General features: G+C 50.8%; 5 protein-coding genes across 5 annotated transcripts; 3 read left to right on the forward strand and 2 right to left on the reverse strand.

Moving 5' to 3' along the window:
- Positions 1-98: 98 nt before the first annotated feature.
- Positions 99-2625, forward strand: L3040_009562 (uncharacterized protein; the record flags this gene model as incomplete). Its single annotated transcript, XM_066156009.1, has 8 exons — positions 99-177; positions 274-398; positions 455-554; positions 616-728; positions 781-1472; positions 1518-1853; positions 1902-2532; positions 2599-2625. 8 exons carry the CDS (start codon positions 99-101, stop codon positions 2623-2625), a joined length of 2103 nt encoding a protein of 700 aa, XP_066010277.1.
- A 1085-nt stretch (positions 2626-3710) lies between these two features.
- Positions 3711-5914, forward strand: L3040_009563 (uncharacterized protein; the record flags this gene model as incomplete). The annotated part of the gene is made up of 7 exons (XM_007293319.1): positions 3711-3721; positions 3870-4021; positions 4123-4208; positions 4263-4305; positions 4364-4875; positions 5124-5777; positions 5831-5914. The coding sequence occupies 7 exons, from the start codon at positions 3711-3713 to the stop codon at positions 5912-5914; spliced, it is 1542 nt and encodes a 513-aa protein (XP_007293381.1).
- Positions 5915-8635: 2721 nt separating this feature from the next.
- L3040_009564 (uncharacterized protein) lies at positions 8636-9712 on the reverse strand (the record flags this gene model as incomplete). Its single annotated transcript, XM_007293318.1, has 3 exons — positions 8636-9234; positions 9309-9526; positions 9591-9712. The coding sequence occupies 3 exons, from the start codon at positions 9710-9712 to the stop codon at positions 8636-8638; spliced, it is 939 nt and encodes a 312-aa protein (XP_007293380.1).
- A 1253-nt stretch (positions 9713-10965) lies between these two features.
- On the reverse strand, positions 10966-11858 carry L3040_009565 (uncharacterized protein; the record flags this gene model as incomplete). Its single annotated transcript, XM_007293317.1, has 5 exons — positions 10966-11099; positions 11154-11234; positions 11287-11676; positions 11764-11776; positions 11838-11858. The coding sequence occupies 5 exons, from the start codon at positions 11856-11858 to the stop codon at positions 10966-10968; spliced, it is 639 nt and encodes a 212-aa protein (XP_007293379.1).
- A 683-nt stretch (positions 11859-12541) lies between these two features.
- On the forward strand, positions 12542-13899 carry L3040_009566 (uncharacterized protein; the record flags this gene model as incomplete). The annotated part of the gene is made up of 2 exons (XM_007293316.2): positions 12542-13198; positions 13279-13899. The coding sequence occupies 2 exons, from the start codon at positions 12542-12544 to the stop codon at positions 13897-13899; spliced, it is 1278 nt and encodes a 425-aa protein (XP_007293378.2).
- Between the last annotated feature and the right edge of the window lie 1928 nt (positions 13900-15827).

Consider the following 15827-nt stretch of genomic DNA (forward strand, 5'->3'; position numbering starts at 1 on the left):
AGTGTAAACAACCCTCCTTCCTGTACCTTCCCCTCCCGACAGCTCAACAGCATCTGCCCTCATCCCCCACCACATTCCCGGTACAACGGGAGACCACCATGGATGCCACCAACGAGAACTCCAAGAACTCCGTCCTCAGTGACGGGGCGGCGACTGGACTGCCCAACGACGGCACTGGTAAGCTGGGAGACCTTTTTTATTTTGGCAGGCAGACAGACAAACGGACAGATAGACGAACAGGCGGACAGACGAACAGGCAGCTGATCTCTCCAGGTGTTATCAAGCTCGATCCATGGCTTTCCCCCTTCGCGGACGAGCTGAAGAAACGCTATAGCACCGCGCAAGAATGGATCAAGAAGATCAACGAGACTGAGGGCGGATTGGAGAAGTTCAGCAGAGTTGGTCCTCCGCATACTATGTCTGCTGTGCGCAATCCACCACTGACTCTTCCCAGGGCCATGAGAAATTTGGGGTCAATGTGGACAGCCAGAACAATGTCACCTATAGAGAATGGGCGCCGAATGCAACACAAGCATTCTTTATCGGTGAATTTAGTATTTCTCCCTCCTCCGTAGCAGACTTCCTCCGTGTGGATAGACAACTGATGCTGGGTAGATGAGTGGAGCAGGGAGTCTCATCCTATGAAGAAAGATCCCTATGGTGTCTTCGAAGTGGTGGTCCCAGCCGTCAATGGAGAGCCTGCCATCAAACACAACTCCAAGATTAAGGTAGGCCCTTACACCTACTCTGTACCTGCCCATGCGCTTGCTGACCTGGCAGATCTCCTTAGTTCTGCCCTCTGGAGAAAGAATTGAGCGTATACCTGCTTGGATCACATATGTCACGCAAGATCTCCACATCTCGCCCGTCTACGATGCCCGATTCTGGAACCCTCCCAAAGCCGAAAGATATGTTTTCAAGAACCCCAGACCAAAGAAGCCCGAAAGCGTGCGGGTGTACGAAGCACACGTTGGAATCTCTTCCCCGGAGCTGAGGGTTTCCACCTACAAGGAGTTCACAAAAAACATGCTGCCGAGGATTCATCACCTGGGTTACAATGTTATTCAGCTGATGGCAATTATGGAGCATGCGTACTATGCCAGTTTTGGATACCAGATCAACAGCTTCTTTGCTGCAAGCAGTCGATATGGCTCTCCTGAAGAGCTGAAGGAGTTGATTGATACGGCGCATGGTCTGGGGATTACAGTTCTGCTGGATGTAGTGCACAGCCATGCTTCCAAGAATGTGCTGGATGGGTTGAATGAGCTTGATGGTACGGACGCCTGCTATTTCCATGCTGGTCCCAAGGGTAAGCATGAGCTGTGGGACAGTAGACTGTTCAACTACGGAAGCCATGAGGTTCTCAGGTTCTTACTCAGTAACTTACGGTACTGGATGGACGAGTTTCAATTTGATGGGTTTAGGTTTGATGGTGTCACGAGCATGCTTTACACACATCACGGAATTGGAACGTAAGTCACAGACCTCTCGGAACGGGTTCATGCTGATAGCTACAGGGGATTCTCGGGTGGATACCATGAATACTTTGGCCCTAGTGTTGACGCTGAGGCTGTTGCATACCTTATGATTGCAAACGAGATGCTGCATGACCTCTATCCCGAGGTGATCACCATCGCGGAAGATGTGTCTGGAATGCCTGCTTTGTGTGTAGCTTTGTCGCTGGGCGGCGTTGGCTTCGACTACCGACTGGCGATGGCTATCCCTGACATGTGGATCAAGATCCTGAAGGAAGTCAAGGATGATCATTGGGATATGGCCAATATCTGCTTCACGTTGACCAACCGGAGACATGGCGAGAAGACAATTGCATACTGTGAGAGCCATGACCAAGCGTAAGTGACCTCAAGCTGCGTCCTGATCAATGCTAATAACATATCTAGGCTGGTTGGAGACAAGTCAATCATGATGCATCTGTGTGATGCTGAAATGTACACGAACATGTCCACCCTCACCGCATTGACACCTAACATTGAGCGCGGTATGGGTCTACACAAGATGATTCGACTCATCACCCACGGCCTCGGCGGAGAAGGCTATCTCAACTTTGAAGGCAACGAATTCGGCCACCCGGAATGGCTGGACTTCCCTCGCGCCGGCAATGACAACAGTTTCTGGTACGCCCGCCGCCAATTCAACCTCCCGGACGACGACCTCCTCCGCTACAAGTTCCTCAACGAGTTCGATGCCGGTATGCAGCACGTCGAGCAAAAGTACGGCTGGCTACACTCCGAGCAAGCGTACATCAGCTTGAAGAACGAAGCCGACAAAGTCATCGTCTTTGAGCGCGCCGGTCTCCTCTGGATCTTCAACTTCCACCCCACGAAGAGCTATCCCGACTACCGCGTGGGCGTCGAGAAGGAGGGCACGTACCGCGTGGTGCTGAACACGGATGCCAAGGATTACGGCGGCTTCGAGAGGATCGATAGTGGGACGAGGTTCTTCACGACGCCGTTCAAGTGGAACGAGAGAGCGAACTTTACGCAGGTTTACATCCCTACTCGGACTGCCATTGTAGGTTTTCCATTTTCCTGCTGTGTTGTGAAGGCGGCGAGCTTCAGGCTGACAAGTGATTGACAGGTTCTGGCGCTGGAGTCAACATTGTGAATGGAGTGGGTGAGGTAACCCGTGGGCAAGAGCATGGCGTGAGTTTTTGAGTATGGGGGTAATATGATGTGACGCCAGGTTGGGCTTACTTATCCGCCTGTTTAGGTAGGCACAGGTTGGCTGTGAGATGGCTAGCTTGCATGCTAGTTTTTTTTTACACTAAAAGTTGCATTGATCGAGTTCTCGAACGCTAGAATTGATATCGATGGTTTGCTTGTCACCTATTTGGTCATGATTGGGGACTCGGGAGGACTGGAGTGCAGGGAGTATTTATTTTACGGGCTTCCGAATCGCTAAATTCAGGATTTCCGTGGCTGCTGCTGGGGCATTTATTCTTTGACATACACGATGCACGGTAGATAGCCTAGCTATATGATTCTGGATGCCAAGGGCAGAATTTCTGTATGCTTTAGCGCTCAGGAAAAGAATTTGAAGATGGAGGAATTGCCAATTGAAGAAGGGCCGGGTTTTGTTTTAGCTAGAGAAGAGTTTCTTGACGGAACAGCTGATCTGAAGCCTGTTGTGACGCTTGTGAGGTATCTGGATTTTGCATTTTGTTGTGATCACTGCTCGCCCGCTGCTTGGAGGTTTGGAAATCGTTATAGCAGGCAATGGAGATGTTTATATCGAAAGATTCAAGGAGATGTCATGACGGAAGGCAGAAAAGTAAGGGAGTGGTTTGGATATAAATATAGCTACTACCTTGCCGCCGGAGAATGGCGGGTAACTTATCTGATGTTGCCCACTACAGTATGTGAAGGACAGTTTGATAGTATTGATAGTGAGCTGCAGGCAGGTAATGTAATCCATCAGTAAATTTCCCTAGAACGTATACATCACCTCCCAAGTTTCAAGCTCATAAAAACTAAAAGCTAAAAACTAAAAACTAGAAATTATCTCCAAGTCCATTCGTCTCCACCCGGCAAAGTCCGGGTAGCTCTGGATTTTTTGCGCCAAGGCGCTACTTTCCCGTGACTGTAAGACCTCTCATTTGCTGTCGAGCTCACCCTCCCAAACTCTCCATCCATCCTCCGTCGAATTACGCATCCCCTCTGCCATCTCCATCGCTCTTCTCCATCATCAAGATGTTCAGGAGGTATGTTTTCTCTCCATTTTAGCTTGCTCCAGCCTTCCGCCGGGTCTCAATGGCTCAGCTCGGGGGAGCTTTGCCTCCCCGGCGGCTCGTCAACGAGGCCTCAACATGGATTCAATTGAATTGAACCTGACTGACACGACCCGTTAAGAACTCTTTCACAATCGGCCCTCCGAGCCTCGAAAAGCGCCTTTGCGAAGCCGGCTGTCTCATTCGGTCTGCGAGCTGCAAACGCGCGTTTCGCGAGTGACAGCGCAGCCCTTTCCGGCAAGATCCATCAGGTTATTGGTGCCGTTGTTGACGGTGAGAGGCCCCCGAGACCCTTACAACCACTTCCATAATACTCGGAGGGAAATACGAATCGCGGAGCGTCGCACGGGTATGTTACTGACGCTTTGTGACAGTAAAATTCGATACCGACAAGCTTCCCCCGATTCTCAACGCCCTTGAGACCAACAATGGTGGAAACAAGTTGATCCTCGAGGTCGCAGTACGTCAAGAACATACACACACATCATTGAAGAGGGACTGACAGCTCGAATAGCAACATCTGGGAGAGAACGTCGTCAGATGTATTGCTATGGATGGTAAGAATTCCTGTTGTGATAATAAGGCTGAAGGCCAAAATTGACACGATGCACACAGGTACTGAAGGTCTCGTCCGTGGCCACAAGGCTTCCGATACTGGCAACCCAATCATGGTTCCGGTCGGTTCAGGAACTCTCGGCCGCATCATGAACGTCACTGGTGACCCCATCGACGAGCGTGGACCCATCAAGCACACCAAGAAGCTCCCGATTCACGCCGATGCTCCCGCTTTCACCGATCAATCCACAGCTGCCGAGGTCTTGGTCACCGGTATCAAGGTCGTCGACTTGCTCGCCCCTTACGCCCGTGGAGGAAAGATCGGTCTGTTCGGAGGAGCTGGTGTCGGAAAGACCGTGTTCATCCAAGAATTGATCAACAACATTGCCAAGGCCCACGGAGGTTACTCTGTCTTCACCGGTGTCGGAGAGCGAACCCGTGAGGGTAACGATCTGTACCACGAGATGCAGGAGACCAAAGTCATCAACCTCGATGGTGATTCCAAGGTCGCCCTGGTCTTCGGTCAAATGAACGAGCCTCCCGGAGCCCGTGCCCGTGTTGCCCTTACCGGCGTACGTACCCCCTCTCATTTTTCTCGTCCATTTACAATATATCACAATGCCCGTATTTCATTCTGTCACCCATCTTTTTCTCACCTACGCTGTGCTGTCATCGATATCGGCCCCGCTATCTCTTGTTGACACCGTCCCTGATATCTGTTATTATCCTGTCGTCGGCTCACCTTGTTAATGAATGTCATCATGCTCTCGACCATGTCCATACGGTCGTCGCTACCCTTACTTGCTAACATTTTCAAAAGTTGACGATCGCCGAAAGCTTCCGCGATGATGATGGTCAAGACGTTCTCCTCTTTGTAGACAACATCTTCCGCTTTACACAAGCCGGATCCGAAGTGTCTGCTCTTCTTGGTCGTATCCCATCTGCCGTCGGTTACCAACCAACACTCGCCGTCGACATGGGTCTTATGCAAGAGCGCATCACCACCACCCACAAGGGATCCATCACCTCCGTCCAAGCCGTTTACGTGCCTGCCGATGATTTGACTGATCCTGCTCCTGCCACCACCTTTGCCCATCTGGACGCCACCACCGTGCTTTCCCGTGGTATCTCTGAGTTGGGTATCTACCCCGCCGTCGACCCTCTCGACTCCAAGTCCCGTATGTTGGATCCCCGTATCATCGGACAAGATCACTACGACACCGCCACCAAGGTCCAACAGATGCTCCAAGAGTACAAGTCCCTCCAAGATATCATTGCCATTCTCGGTATGGATGAGTTGTCGGAAGCCGACAAGTTGACTGTCGAGCGTGCACGAAAGATCCAAAGATTTTTGTCGCAGCCATTTGCCGTTGCTCAAGTTTTCACTGGTATTGAGGGTGTTTTGGTTGACTTGAAGGATACCATCCGGTCATTCAAGGCCATCATGAACGGAGAGGGAGATGACTTGCCAGAGGTAATTTATTCCAAGTCTCATTTATGTGGGTCCGCTCGCTAACATGAGAAAAGTCCTCGTTCTACATGGTTGGTGACATCGACCACGCACGGGCCAAGGGAGAGAAGATTTTGGCTGATCTTGAGGCTGGCAACTAGAGGGGCTAGTCACCGACAGGGGGGTAATAGAGGTGTGGAAAACCTACGCAGATGTGTACATTTTGAAGGAAAACCGGGGCGTGGGTAGGCAGCATTTCACCACGGGGCTGTGTACAAAACGACGGAAACCCCGATCCTCTTCAGAAGCACGCATCTCCTTAGCTTGTAACAAATTTCTCCTTTTTTTCCTAGCAGAACGCCTTTCCGCTATGCAGATGTGACTATTGTTGAGTATGCCCTTAAGTCGATGAGCGTGGAAGAGAAGGCAGCTCGTTTGTGCATGATTATGATATGTCCCAATTACACCCACAACAGGCCATTGCGACGGCAAGACTGTTGTATCTACATATCGCTGTACATATCCCTATCTACGTTTGCCTACCCAGCAGTACGATGGATATCGAAGAGGCTCCGCACAGTACAGTATTGCCTTTTCGCCGATTCAATATATCTACATCATTCCCCCCCCTCCCACCCCTTCTCTAAGATCGACTCAAACAAAAAAAAAAAAAAAAAAAAAAAAGAGTTAAGTATCGATTCTACCGTACCAAGTTAATCTCTCTCTAGCTCCTAATCCCTCCCTTATTGATTGGAGAGGGCTTGAGGATTATTACATCGGTACCTCATTTAACTCTGGGAAGCGGGCGGGATCTTGGACTCTTACCGTAAGTAGTAGTAGTAGTAGTATGGATGGATTACTTTATTTTGAGATGCTTTACTTTTTAGCATGACTTGTTTTCTGGACGTGTTTTCTGGATGGTTTCGAATATTTTGACTGTTCGCTTGAGGCTTTGGATGGTTTCCGTTGCTTTGATTCTTCTTCGTCTATTTTTTTTTTTTTTTACGGCTCCGGACTTCGAGGTAGGGTAGCTGCTGATCTATCTGCCTGTGTTTGTGTTTTTGCACACTTGTATTTATCATTGATGTCCTGGATACACACCTATCCCCTGGACATCCTGCCCCCCCCCCCCCCCCCCCCCTTCTGACAGCCACATTTCGCTGTGGTTCACTGTCCCGTAAGTGCCTTAGACGTGCACAGCAACTTGACGCCGGTTTCGCATATCATGTCTTGGACTTGCAAGTGCGATTCTCGCGGCCTGTATACATACAGTCTTGCAAAGCAAGTCCTGTTTCGTATGCAATGCATAGCACTCTGAACCACAGGCCTAGATCTTGGGGAATCACACCGTTTCGCTGGCTAGGAACGCCTGGATCCTGCCCCAGTTCCTCAAACATCTTGACCTCGACCACGGAACGCCGTCTTCACGACCTCGACACCGCAACCCTACGTCTCGAGGCGCTCAGGGGGTGACGAAGAGGCGCTAGCGACTCTTCTTCAGTGAGATGACTCTCGCGCCTCTCTCCCCGGCAGGTCATCTTCTCGAACCCCCTGACCAACGGCGGCTTTTCCCCAACTCATCCACGCATGCATGGTCGTGATCGGCATCGTGCGTGGCTGCTTGCTCCTGCTGAGGATTGTGGCGGCCGGAGGTACCGGTAGACAGAGGGTCCTCGAATGGATCAAGAGCAAGGCTTCTCTTCTGCTGGATGGGGAGTGGGCGCGACGACCCCGGATTTGAGCTCTTGGTGGGCTTGCGCTCTTGCCCTGCGCGTGGGTGCTATTAGACGTCGCTTGCTTGCTGGCTGGCTGGAACGCAGGGAGCTTGGCTGCTGCAGAGTGGGAGTGGGAGTGGGATTATGAAGTGAGGAGAAGAAGAAAGGAACGGAGGTGCGGGGGGACTAGCTCGTCTTTTGAGTCCGAGAATCTTGTAGGGTGGAAGATTCCAAGTCACGTATAGTAATTTGGGAAGTCGACACCTCACTGTTTCTACTGCCGAGCCTGGTATGAGCTTAAGGTTCTCTGACTTACCTTCAATTCCTAGATGAAATGTGTATGCAAATGCAACTTTTTTTTTTTTTCTTTTCTTCTCTTTTCTTTTTTTTTTTCAGAAGCATAACGCCACGAGAATCCACCTTTCAGGTGAACGCCTGCGACACACACACACACACACACACACACACACATCTCCAGAAGATACCGGTCCTCCTCCTCCTCCTCCTCCTCCTCCTCGACAGACCACGTCCAAACAAGCTCAGAAAACACCGGGTCCGTCCGTCCGCTCCAGCAAAAGCTTGTGTTGCGAGACAAGCCACCCACGCATCCCCTCATCCAACAAAGAATCATCCTCCAAAAAAAAAAAAAAAAGAAAGAAAGAAAAGAAAAGAAGAAGGCAATTGACCGCGAGGCCAAGACCAAAACCGCTCCAGCCTACCCTATCCGGTCGGTCGGTCGGGTCATTCATTCATTCGCAGTGCGAGGGAACGTTGCGGATGGGAAGGGGTGAGGTGCTTAAAGCTTGGGGAGAGATGGACCGGTAATGGGAGAAGCTTGAGAGCGTATACGTACGTAGCTACGGTAGGTAGGTAAGGTAGGTAGCTGGGTCGCTGCTATGCCGTACAGTACCGGTAGTTGTGGACGGGGGGACGCTGGAGTGCAGTGCTCAGACACGGAAAGGAGACGCGGGCGAACACTCGAGGGGGAGAGAGCGAGGAGAGATGTACGGTACGGTAGTGCACGGAGATCAATCAAGACTGCTCCTACCGGGAGGACCTAGGTTCCAATGCGTGGTATTGATTGCTACTCTTTTCCCAACCAAGGCTCTATGCACACATGTGCCCTCAACACCAGACTCCGAATGATTTGAAGGTACCTTGCAACACCTAAGCAAACAGCTCCTTGGTATCCAGCGCATCCTTTTCCATCTTCCTCCCACCACTGGTCCGCAGACCCAGCTCGCCCTTCTTCGCCAGCCTCTCGATTTCCTGCTCGGCCCTCGCACTATACCGTCCAGCCTTCTTCTGCCGAATCTCACTTCTCACTTGGTTCGGGCTCACAAACTCCTTGTTCTCGTAAATGATGGGGCCTCCAAAACTGCCTTCCTGGATCACAATCGGCGTCAGCACGAAGCGAGGGCCAATCTCCACAAGACTTATTTCCGTCTCCGTGCCCTTCACATTTTTCTGCTTGATTTTCGGTGTCCCATCAGCAGCGGCAGTCTCCGTTGTGATTTTCGATGCCTCCGTCTCGGAGATCTGGTAGTTGCGGATCCAAATCTTGCCGTCGGCGAGCGTGAAGCCCATGACGTGGTCGATGAAGGGCTTGGATTTACGGGCGCCCTTCGGCACGCCAAAGATGTGGAGAAAGAGCTCCTTCAGGACACGGAGGTGCGCTTCCTTGTCGAAGGAGGCGTCGAAGGAGAGGATGGGCCGGGAGCCTTTGAGGCAGTTCCCTGTGAAGTGGAGTTCTTCCATCGTGTGTACTATGACCCAATCCCAGTCAGTACTGGGACTTCAAGAGGGGATAGGACTATGGCTATAGCGGGAGACGACGTACGGTTTTGCAGGTGCATCTTGACGGTTGGGCCGTTAGGCGCTTTGCTCATCCAGAGGTACAGATCCTTGCCCTTCCGCGCCTCGAAGAAAAACACATTGTTGCAGTTGTACAGCTCGGCCAGTTCGTTCAATTGGTACAGCTTAGACTTAGTATCAAGCTTTGCATCTTTGCGTCCGTGGGGTAGCAGAGAAGCCAAATCATTCAAGAGGTGTCGGTGTCTATCCAGCAACATTCGTCAGCACTTTTTGGCTCTCAATTCCGCCCCGAGTAGGAGATCATTACCGGGACGTAATTCCTCGCGAGGACAGGATTAGCACTCTCTGCTTGTTTTTCTTGATGCCGTTCACAGGGCCCTCCTCCTTGACACCGGCGGTCTTCGATAACGATTTGTAGACGGATGCCATGATCTGGTGCGGGAAATGTTGTCGTTGGCGCAACCTGCCCGAGCCTGGTAACTTTTTTTTCTGATAGAGGCTGCAGCTATCTTAGCGTCGCGCTTACACCGCTTAGGTTAGGCGCTCATAGTGGGGGTTCAGCCCCGTCTATAGTATATGGTACTGGTGTTTCTCTCCGGACCCTTACTTCTTGCCAACTCTAAAAAGTCACTATTCTTTTTAACCATTCGACTGGTCAGCAGAGAGAGCAGCTTTTCCCGATGTGGTACGTTGTACCCGATTATCCACAACTATCAGCCAGTTCCCTCAGTCACAGACCACGGGCCAAGTACCTCTCTCGATTCTCATCGGTCGGAGCAAATCATTCAAAGCCAACAGCCAACCAATAACCAATGCTAATCTATGAATTCCAACGCATGCCACATAATAACTCCTACTCAAATCATATGAGATGCTCAGTGGCCCATGAGAGCCTGCAGAAGGTCGATCGTTGCCGGCATGAGCAATCCCACTTCGCAGCCTCAAGCTTATTGAACTCTAGGACCCTTGCAGTCCAGCACTGCTCGGAACACTACTTATTGCTTGGAATCTCCTCTGTGAGAACCATATTTATCCCATGGCAGCAAGAAGCTGTATTACTTTCGCACTATATGCACATGGCTGGCTTATTCAAAGACATGCATATGTCTCGACAAGATGTTCACTGACAGAGATATATACTCACACCAGTAACTTGAATGTCAGAGAAAATACCTCTTTTGGATTTGAACAAAGCCCGACGCTAGCGAGACAGTGGGCGAGTGGCCTGGAAGCCGAGCAGTAGAAAGACCCTTTGTGCAAGTAAGGCGGAGAAAGGATGAGCGTGGTGGGCGTGCCCGAGAGCTGGCTCGAATGGAGTTCGGATTCACCGCGAGATGTAGATATCATAGCCAACGGCCAGGCATCATTAGGTGAAATTCATTGACTAAAGCAACCATAGTGATCGTTGAATGCATGAAAAAAATCCATCCATAAAACCCACCCCTTTGCACAACGAATACCGAAGAAAACGTAGAAGACCATCCGGAAGAGTCATCGAGTTCCGATCCGTCAGAGCCTGGGCCCCTTGTGCACAGCCATCCTAGGCTGGAACTTGAATCTTCATGACTCCTCAATGCTCCCTTCGTAACATGTTACAGACGCCTCGCCTTGGATCAGCCCTCAACCAACCAGAAATGTCCCTCGTAGCTGCGTAAAGTGAAATAACCGACGGAGAAGGACCTCTAGCAACATTTTCCACCCTTCGCTGCGCCGTCGTCTGCGGGCTTGCTTAGTGAGATGTTTGTACCTGCGCCGATGTTGGCTTGTGCTGACTCGCCGTTATCGAGGGCCTTTTGGGAGACGATTCGGTAAATTTCTGGGAGTAAGAGGTCAGTAGTTGATGGGGACTTTGAAATGGGGATTTCAATACCAGTAAGAATGTTTTGGAAGGCCAGCTCAACGTTGCTCGCATCGAGTGCGGAAGTTTCAATAAAGGAAAGGTTGTTCTCGCCTGCAGTCCCATGTTAGCATCACATCGGTTCCACAGACCAAATGCGCCCTACTCGCAAACTGCTTTGCCTCCTCTGTTGGCACAGCCCGTAGATGTCTCAAATCGCTCTTATTTCCCACCAACATGATGACAATGTTCGAGTCGGCGTGATCCCTCAATTCCTTCAGCCATCTCGTGACGTTCTCGTATGTCTGGTGCTTGCTGATATCGTAAACGAGCAGCGCCCCGACGGCTCCCCGGTAGTAGGCAGATGTGATAGCTCTGTATCTCTCTTGACCAGCGGTATCCCAGATCTGCGCCTTGATCGTCTTTGCGTCTACCTGGATGGACCGGGTTGCGAACTCTACACCGATCGTGGACTTGGAGTCGAGGTTGAATTCATTGCGCGTGAATCGACTCAGCAGGTTGGATTTACCAACACCCGAGTCTCCGATCAGGACCACTGACAGGCAGTTTGTCAGTACGGAGTATGGAGACTTGAGGTGAAGGAATAGGGGATGAAGCGATCAGCGGAGGGGTCCATGCTCACCCTTGAACAGGAACTGTGAAGGAGCGCTGGTCAGTATGTTCTCGCAGATAGTTTGGAGGATTCGGGCAACATACGTCGTACTCGTCATTAGCCATGGTTGTGAGGGAAGAGTTGTGATTGTGGGTTGCGCAGCAGAAATGTCGAGTTCTAGGTACGGTAGTAGGGGGGTTGGAGTAGCCTGTCAGAGAGTTGTCGCGAAGGCGGCGGCTGTCTTTGAAGAGATAGCTTGGCGAAAGAAGTGGGGCGAGGCGTCTAGGACAGGCGCGCTTATCTTATTCCTTACCTTACCTTAAGTTAACTTCTTCGTGATATGATATCTGATTTCGACTGTCAACTCGCGGATAAGGCACTGGTTCCTGTCGAAGGCCAACAAGAATCTCAGACTCGGATCCAACACTGATGATGCCTTGAGCTATTTAAAGCCCATGATATCCTTTTTTGTTTTGAAGCAGAAGTCGTTTCGAAACGCCGAGCTGGGATTAACCTACCGGTACCAGGGCTACGGAAGTCTATGCCTATGATCACGTGTTGCAGGCGGCAGAAACGCGATCTCCTGTCAAGTAGGTAAATACTTGTCAGCCCGGCGTCCCCTTATTTGCATGGTGTTCTGCTCCGTTACACTTCAGATACACCGAGGCTCATAAATTCTGGGGCAGTTGCGGGTACGGGCATCAACAACCGGGCCAGCCGCATCTGCGAGGCTACCTACTGCCCACCGCCACTCGTTCGAGAGCTTGCTTAGTTGCTTTGTCATCATTTCCTAATCACATCCCACAGCATGGCGTCAATATCCAAGTACGTTGATGAGGACGACATCTCTCTCACATCAACCGAGAGCGAGCAATACAATTCTGACACGGAATTTGAGGTTGAGAAAATTCTCGCAGAGAAGGGGGGCAAAAACAACAAGTTCTACCTCATCTCTTGGCTAGATTATCCCATCGAGAAAGCGACGTGGGAACCCCAGAAGCACGTGGGTCCGGAGATTCTGGGAACATGGAATAAAAGAAAGCAGCGACAGGAAGAAGGCAAAGAGGAACGCTTTGATGTCGATCAATGGACCAACCGGGTCAAAAGACTCGAGAACGAGAGGGCGGACCGGAAGAGACGACGAGCTGCCAAGAGGAAGCGGATTAGGAAGGCAGAACTTGAGGCGCTGGCCGCGAAAAATGCTAAGAAGCAGCAGCATGCAGACAGCGACGCCTCCAGTAGTGAGGCTCTCGAGGAGAACGAGTTCGAGGACTCTGCTGGTGTGAGGCTTAAAGGGGCTTCAAAACGAAAGAAGGTACCCATCAGAAGGTCGCCCTTGAAGACGGCCATCAAAGGGCCGAGCATCGATGAACTGTACGATAGGGTTGATAAAGCCGATGCTAAGATCGAAGAGGAGAGTAACAGGAAAAAGAAGAGTGGAAAAAGGACTGGCCGTTCTTCAGAGGTAAGACCGGAGTATTCTAGACGTACTCCCTGCAGTGCCGGCGAAACATTTCCTGGTTGGCATAACTAATATTTGAGCAGACGAACCTGGCTCAATATGTAACAGACCCGGAGGAAGATGTGACTTTGGCTCAAGCCAAAAGAAGTGGCTCAACTGCACGGCCACGATCGGCTTCTATCAGTGGACCGTCAGCTCAACAATTGAGTGTATCGCGAGCCACTTCAGCAGCAGTCAAAACTTCAGTTACAGCTCAGCGATCAGTGGCAGCCAAACCAGCTGCCACGAGTAGACAGCCCGCTGCTGGTAGGACCGCATCGTCACACAGTGTCGACGCCAGTAGGCCACCCATGCCTGCCAGTATTGTTTCCGCAAACAGCACCGATGCTAACAGAGGAATGAACCCCCCACTTGGAGGTCTGAATATCAGAGCCGGAAAACGTGCCACCAGAGGTGGATCAAACGTCGGCCCTAGAAATGTTTTTGAAGCAAGAGAGGCACCCAAATCAGAACGTCCAAACCTTCTTCAAAACGCAACGAATGCTGTCGAAACCAAGCCCTTTGGCAAGATGCGTTTTCGGAGGTTAGTGACCATCTTAAAATGTTTCAGTACCCGCCAATTTTACGTCGATTTGAGACACCGAGAGCGGCTCAACTGTCGAGGCCTTTCTGGGCACGTGCTGACTTATTCATCATACATTTAGAAGGGCCGAACTACAAGCTAGAGATATGGCAGAGAGAGCCCCAGATCTCAATGTCCTTGGTGGTCTCTTTGATCCATCGGACCCATCCGCTCTGCAACCGATCAGGCCCTCTGATATCAAAAGATCAAGCATTCCCTTTAATCAAACAGAGTCGGACGTGGATCGGGGTCCTAATCCACTGTTCTTGTCGAGAACCGAAACACCAGCTCCTGAAGTACATGCAAGTCGTCCTGTTGCGCTCACTCGTCCGCAGCCTGCAAGTTCAAGACCACTTGTGTGTTTCTTTTGGGACAGACAGCAGAGAGGTCTCGTCGATTCTCCGTGTAGGAATGGTGAGAGTTGCAAGTTCGACCATACCTACTATTACGAACAGCCTGTCGCGCACCCACCGGACGACTGGATTACCCCTGCCGAGAAATTTATACCTCTCTCAAGACACGCAGACCATCCAAACGACGGAACAATGTCACCAAATGAAAATCATCCTTCTACAGCCAACTCAGTCTCCCAGCAAGAGAGAAACTCGAGGCCCCTTGTATGTTTTTTCTGGGATATTTGGCAGAGAAGCAATCATACCAATTCACCTTGTAATAAAGGACAAAAGTGCATGTATGACCATACGTATGAATTTGGCCAGCCAGTAGCAGCAGCACCGGGGAATTATGTATTTCCTGCATCTAATAAGTTCTCGAGGCAGGCAGAAAATTCTGCGGATGATAACCGCGATTCAGCGTCTCACGCGGACCACTCTACATCGATGACTGACAACTTCAACAAGCCCCCTGTCTGTTTCTTCTGGGACAGGGCCCAGAAAAGTACCAACCTTGCGTCTTGCTGGAGAGGATCAAACTGCGTTTATGCTCACACATATGAGTTCGGAACGAACATTTGTCCACCCCCGTCCAGATTTAGTAGCCCAGATCTGCCCTCTCTATCAGCAGGGCAATCCGAACGACCACCATGGAATCCCGAGAATCCCCTCAATGCAATATGCTATACCTGGTACCACGGACGGATATGTGGTGGAGATCCTTGCAAATTCTATCACAGCATGGAGGAAAATCTACCGATTGCACCATCATCCGAAGGCCAAGCTGTAACGGCCTCGACAGCTACCTGCTCAGTTGACGCCCAGCTGCCTGCATCTGATCGGCCGGTCCCAGCAGAAGCAGGATCTGCCAGACGACCTTCATTGACTGGGCCTTCTTCCATTTCTAAACCTACCATAAACCAGCCATCAGGCCACTTGGAACGGCCAGCCTGGACACCTCAAAATGCATCTCAGGCAATATGCCACTTCTGGCTCAATGGATGTTGCAAAAGAGGAATGGCTTGTGATTACCTTCACGATCGAGATCCTAGCCTTCCAATTGCACCATCGCCTGCGGAAATGATCGTACGGACTACGTGCAAATTATGGGCAGAAGGTCGTTGTCCAAAAAGTGCTGAAGGTTGTCCTAATCTTCATGAACACACAGACTTCGTTCCACCATCCAATCGGACCACTTCCGCTCATTATCGCCATCGTCCAGAAGGGATATCGAAATCTTTACAGCAAGCGTCTATTGCTCCCCGCAAATCTGTCAGGTTTGGAATTGAAGACCCTATACAATTGGTTACAGAGCCTACCGCACCAGAACAGCGAAGCATAAACAGGCAGCCAATATCATCAACCGGCAGCATTGTTTGTAAACGTTTCAATTTTGGAGGCTGTGAGCGAGGAGATGAGTGTTTGTATCTCCACGAGGGCACAGATATCGAAAGGCAAAGAGACCAAGAGCGGCGAGAAGCTAATAACATCCCACTATCGTTCGATAGACTAGCTAAAAGCCCTCCGCGCCAGACCACAGATACCGCCGACGCCATTTTGTCATCCCCCGTTGAGGATGATGTGGATATGCTAGGGTCTGAAGAAGGACATCGTGGAG

This window comes from Drepanopeziza brunnea (assembly GCF_022702325.1).
Source record: "Drepanopeziza brunnea f. sp. 'multigermtubi' strain 214-2 chromosome Unknown ctg19, whole genome shotgun sequence".
Classification (NCBI taxonomy): domain Eukaryota; kingdom Fungi; phylum Ascomycota; class Leotiomycetes; order Helotiales; family Drepanopezizaceae; genus Drepanopeziza; species Drepanopeziza brunnea.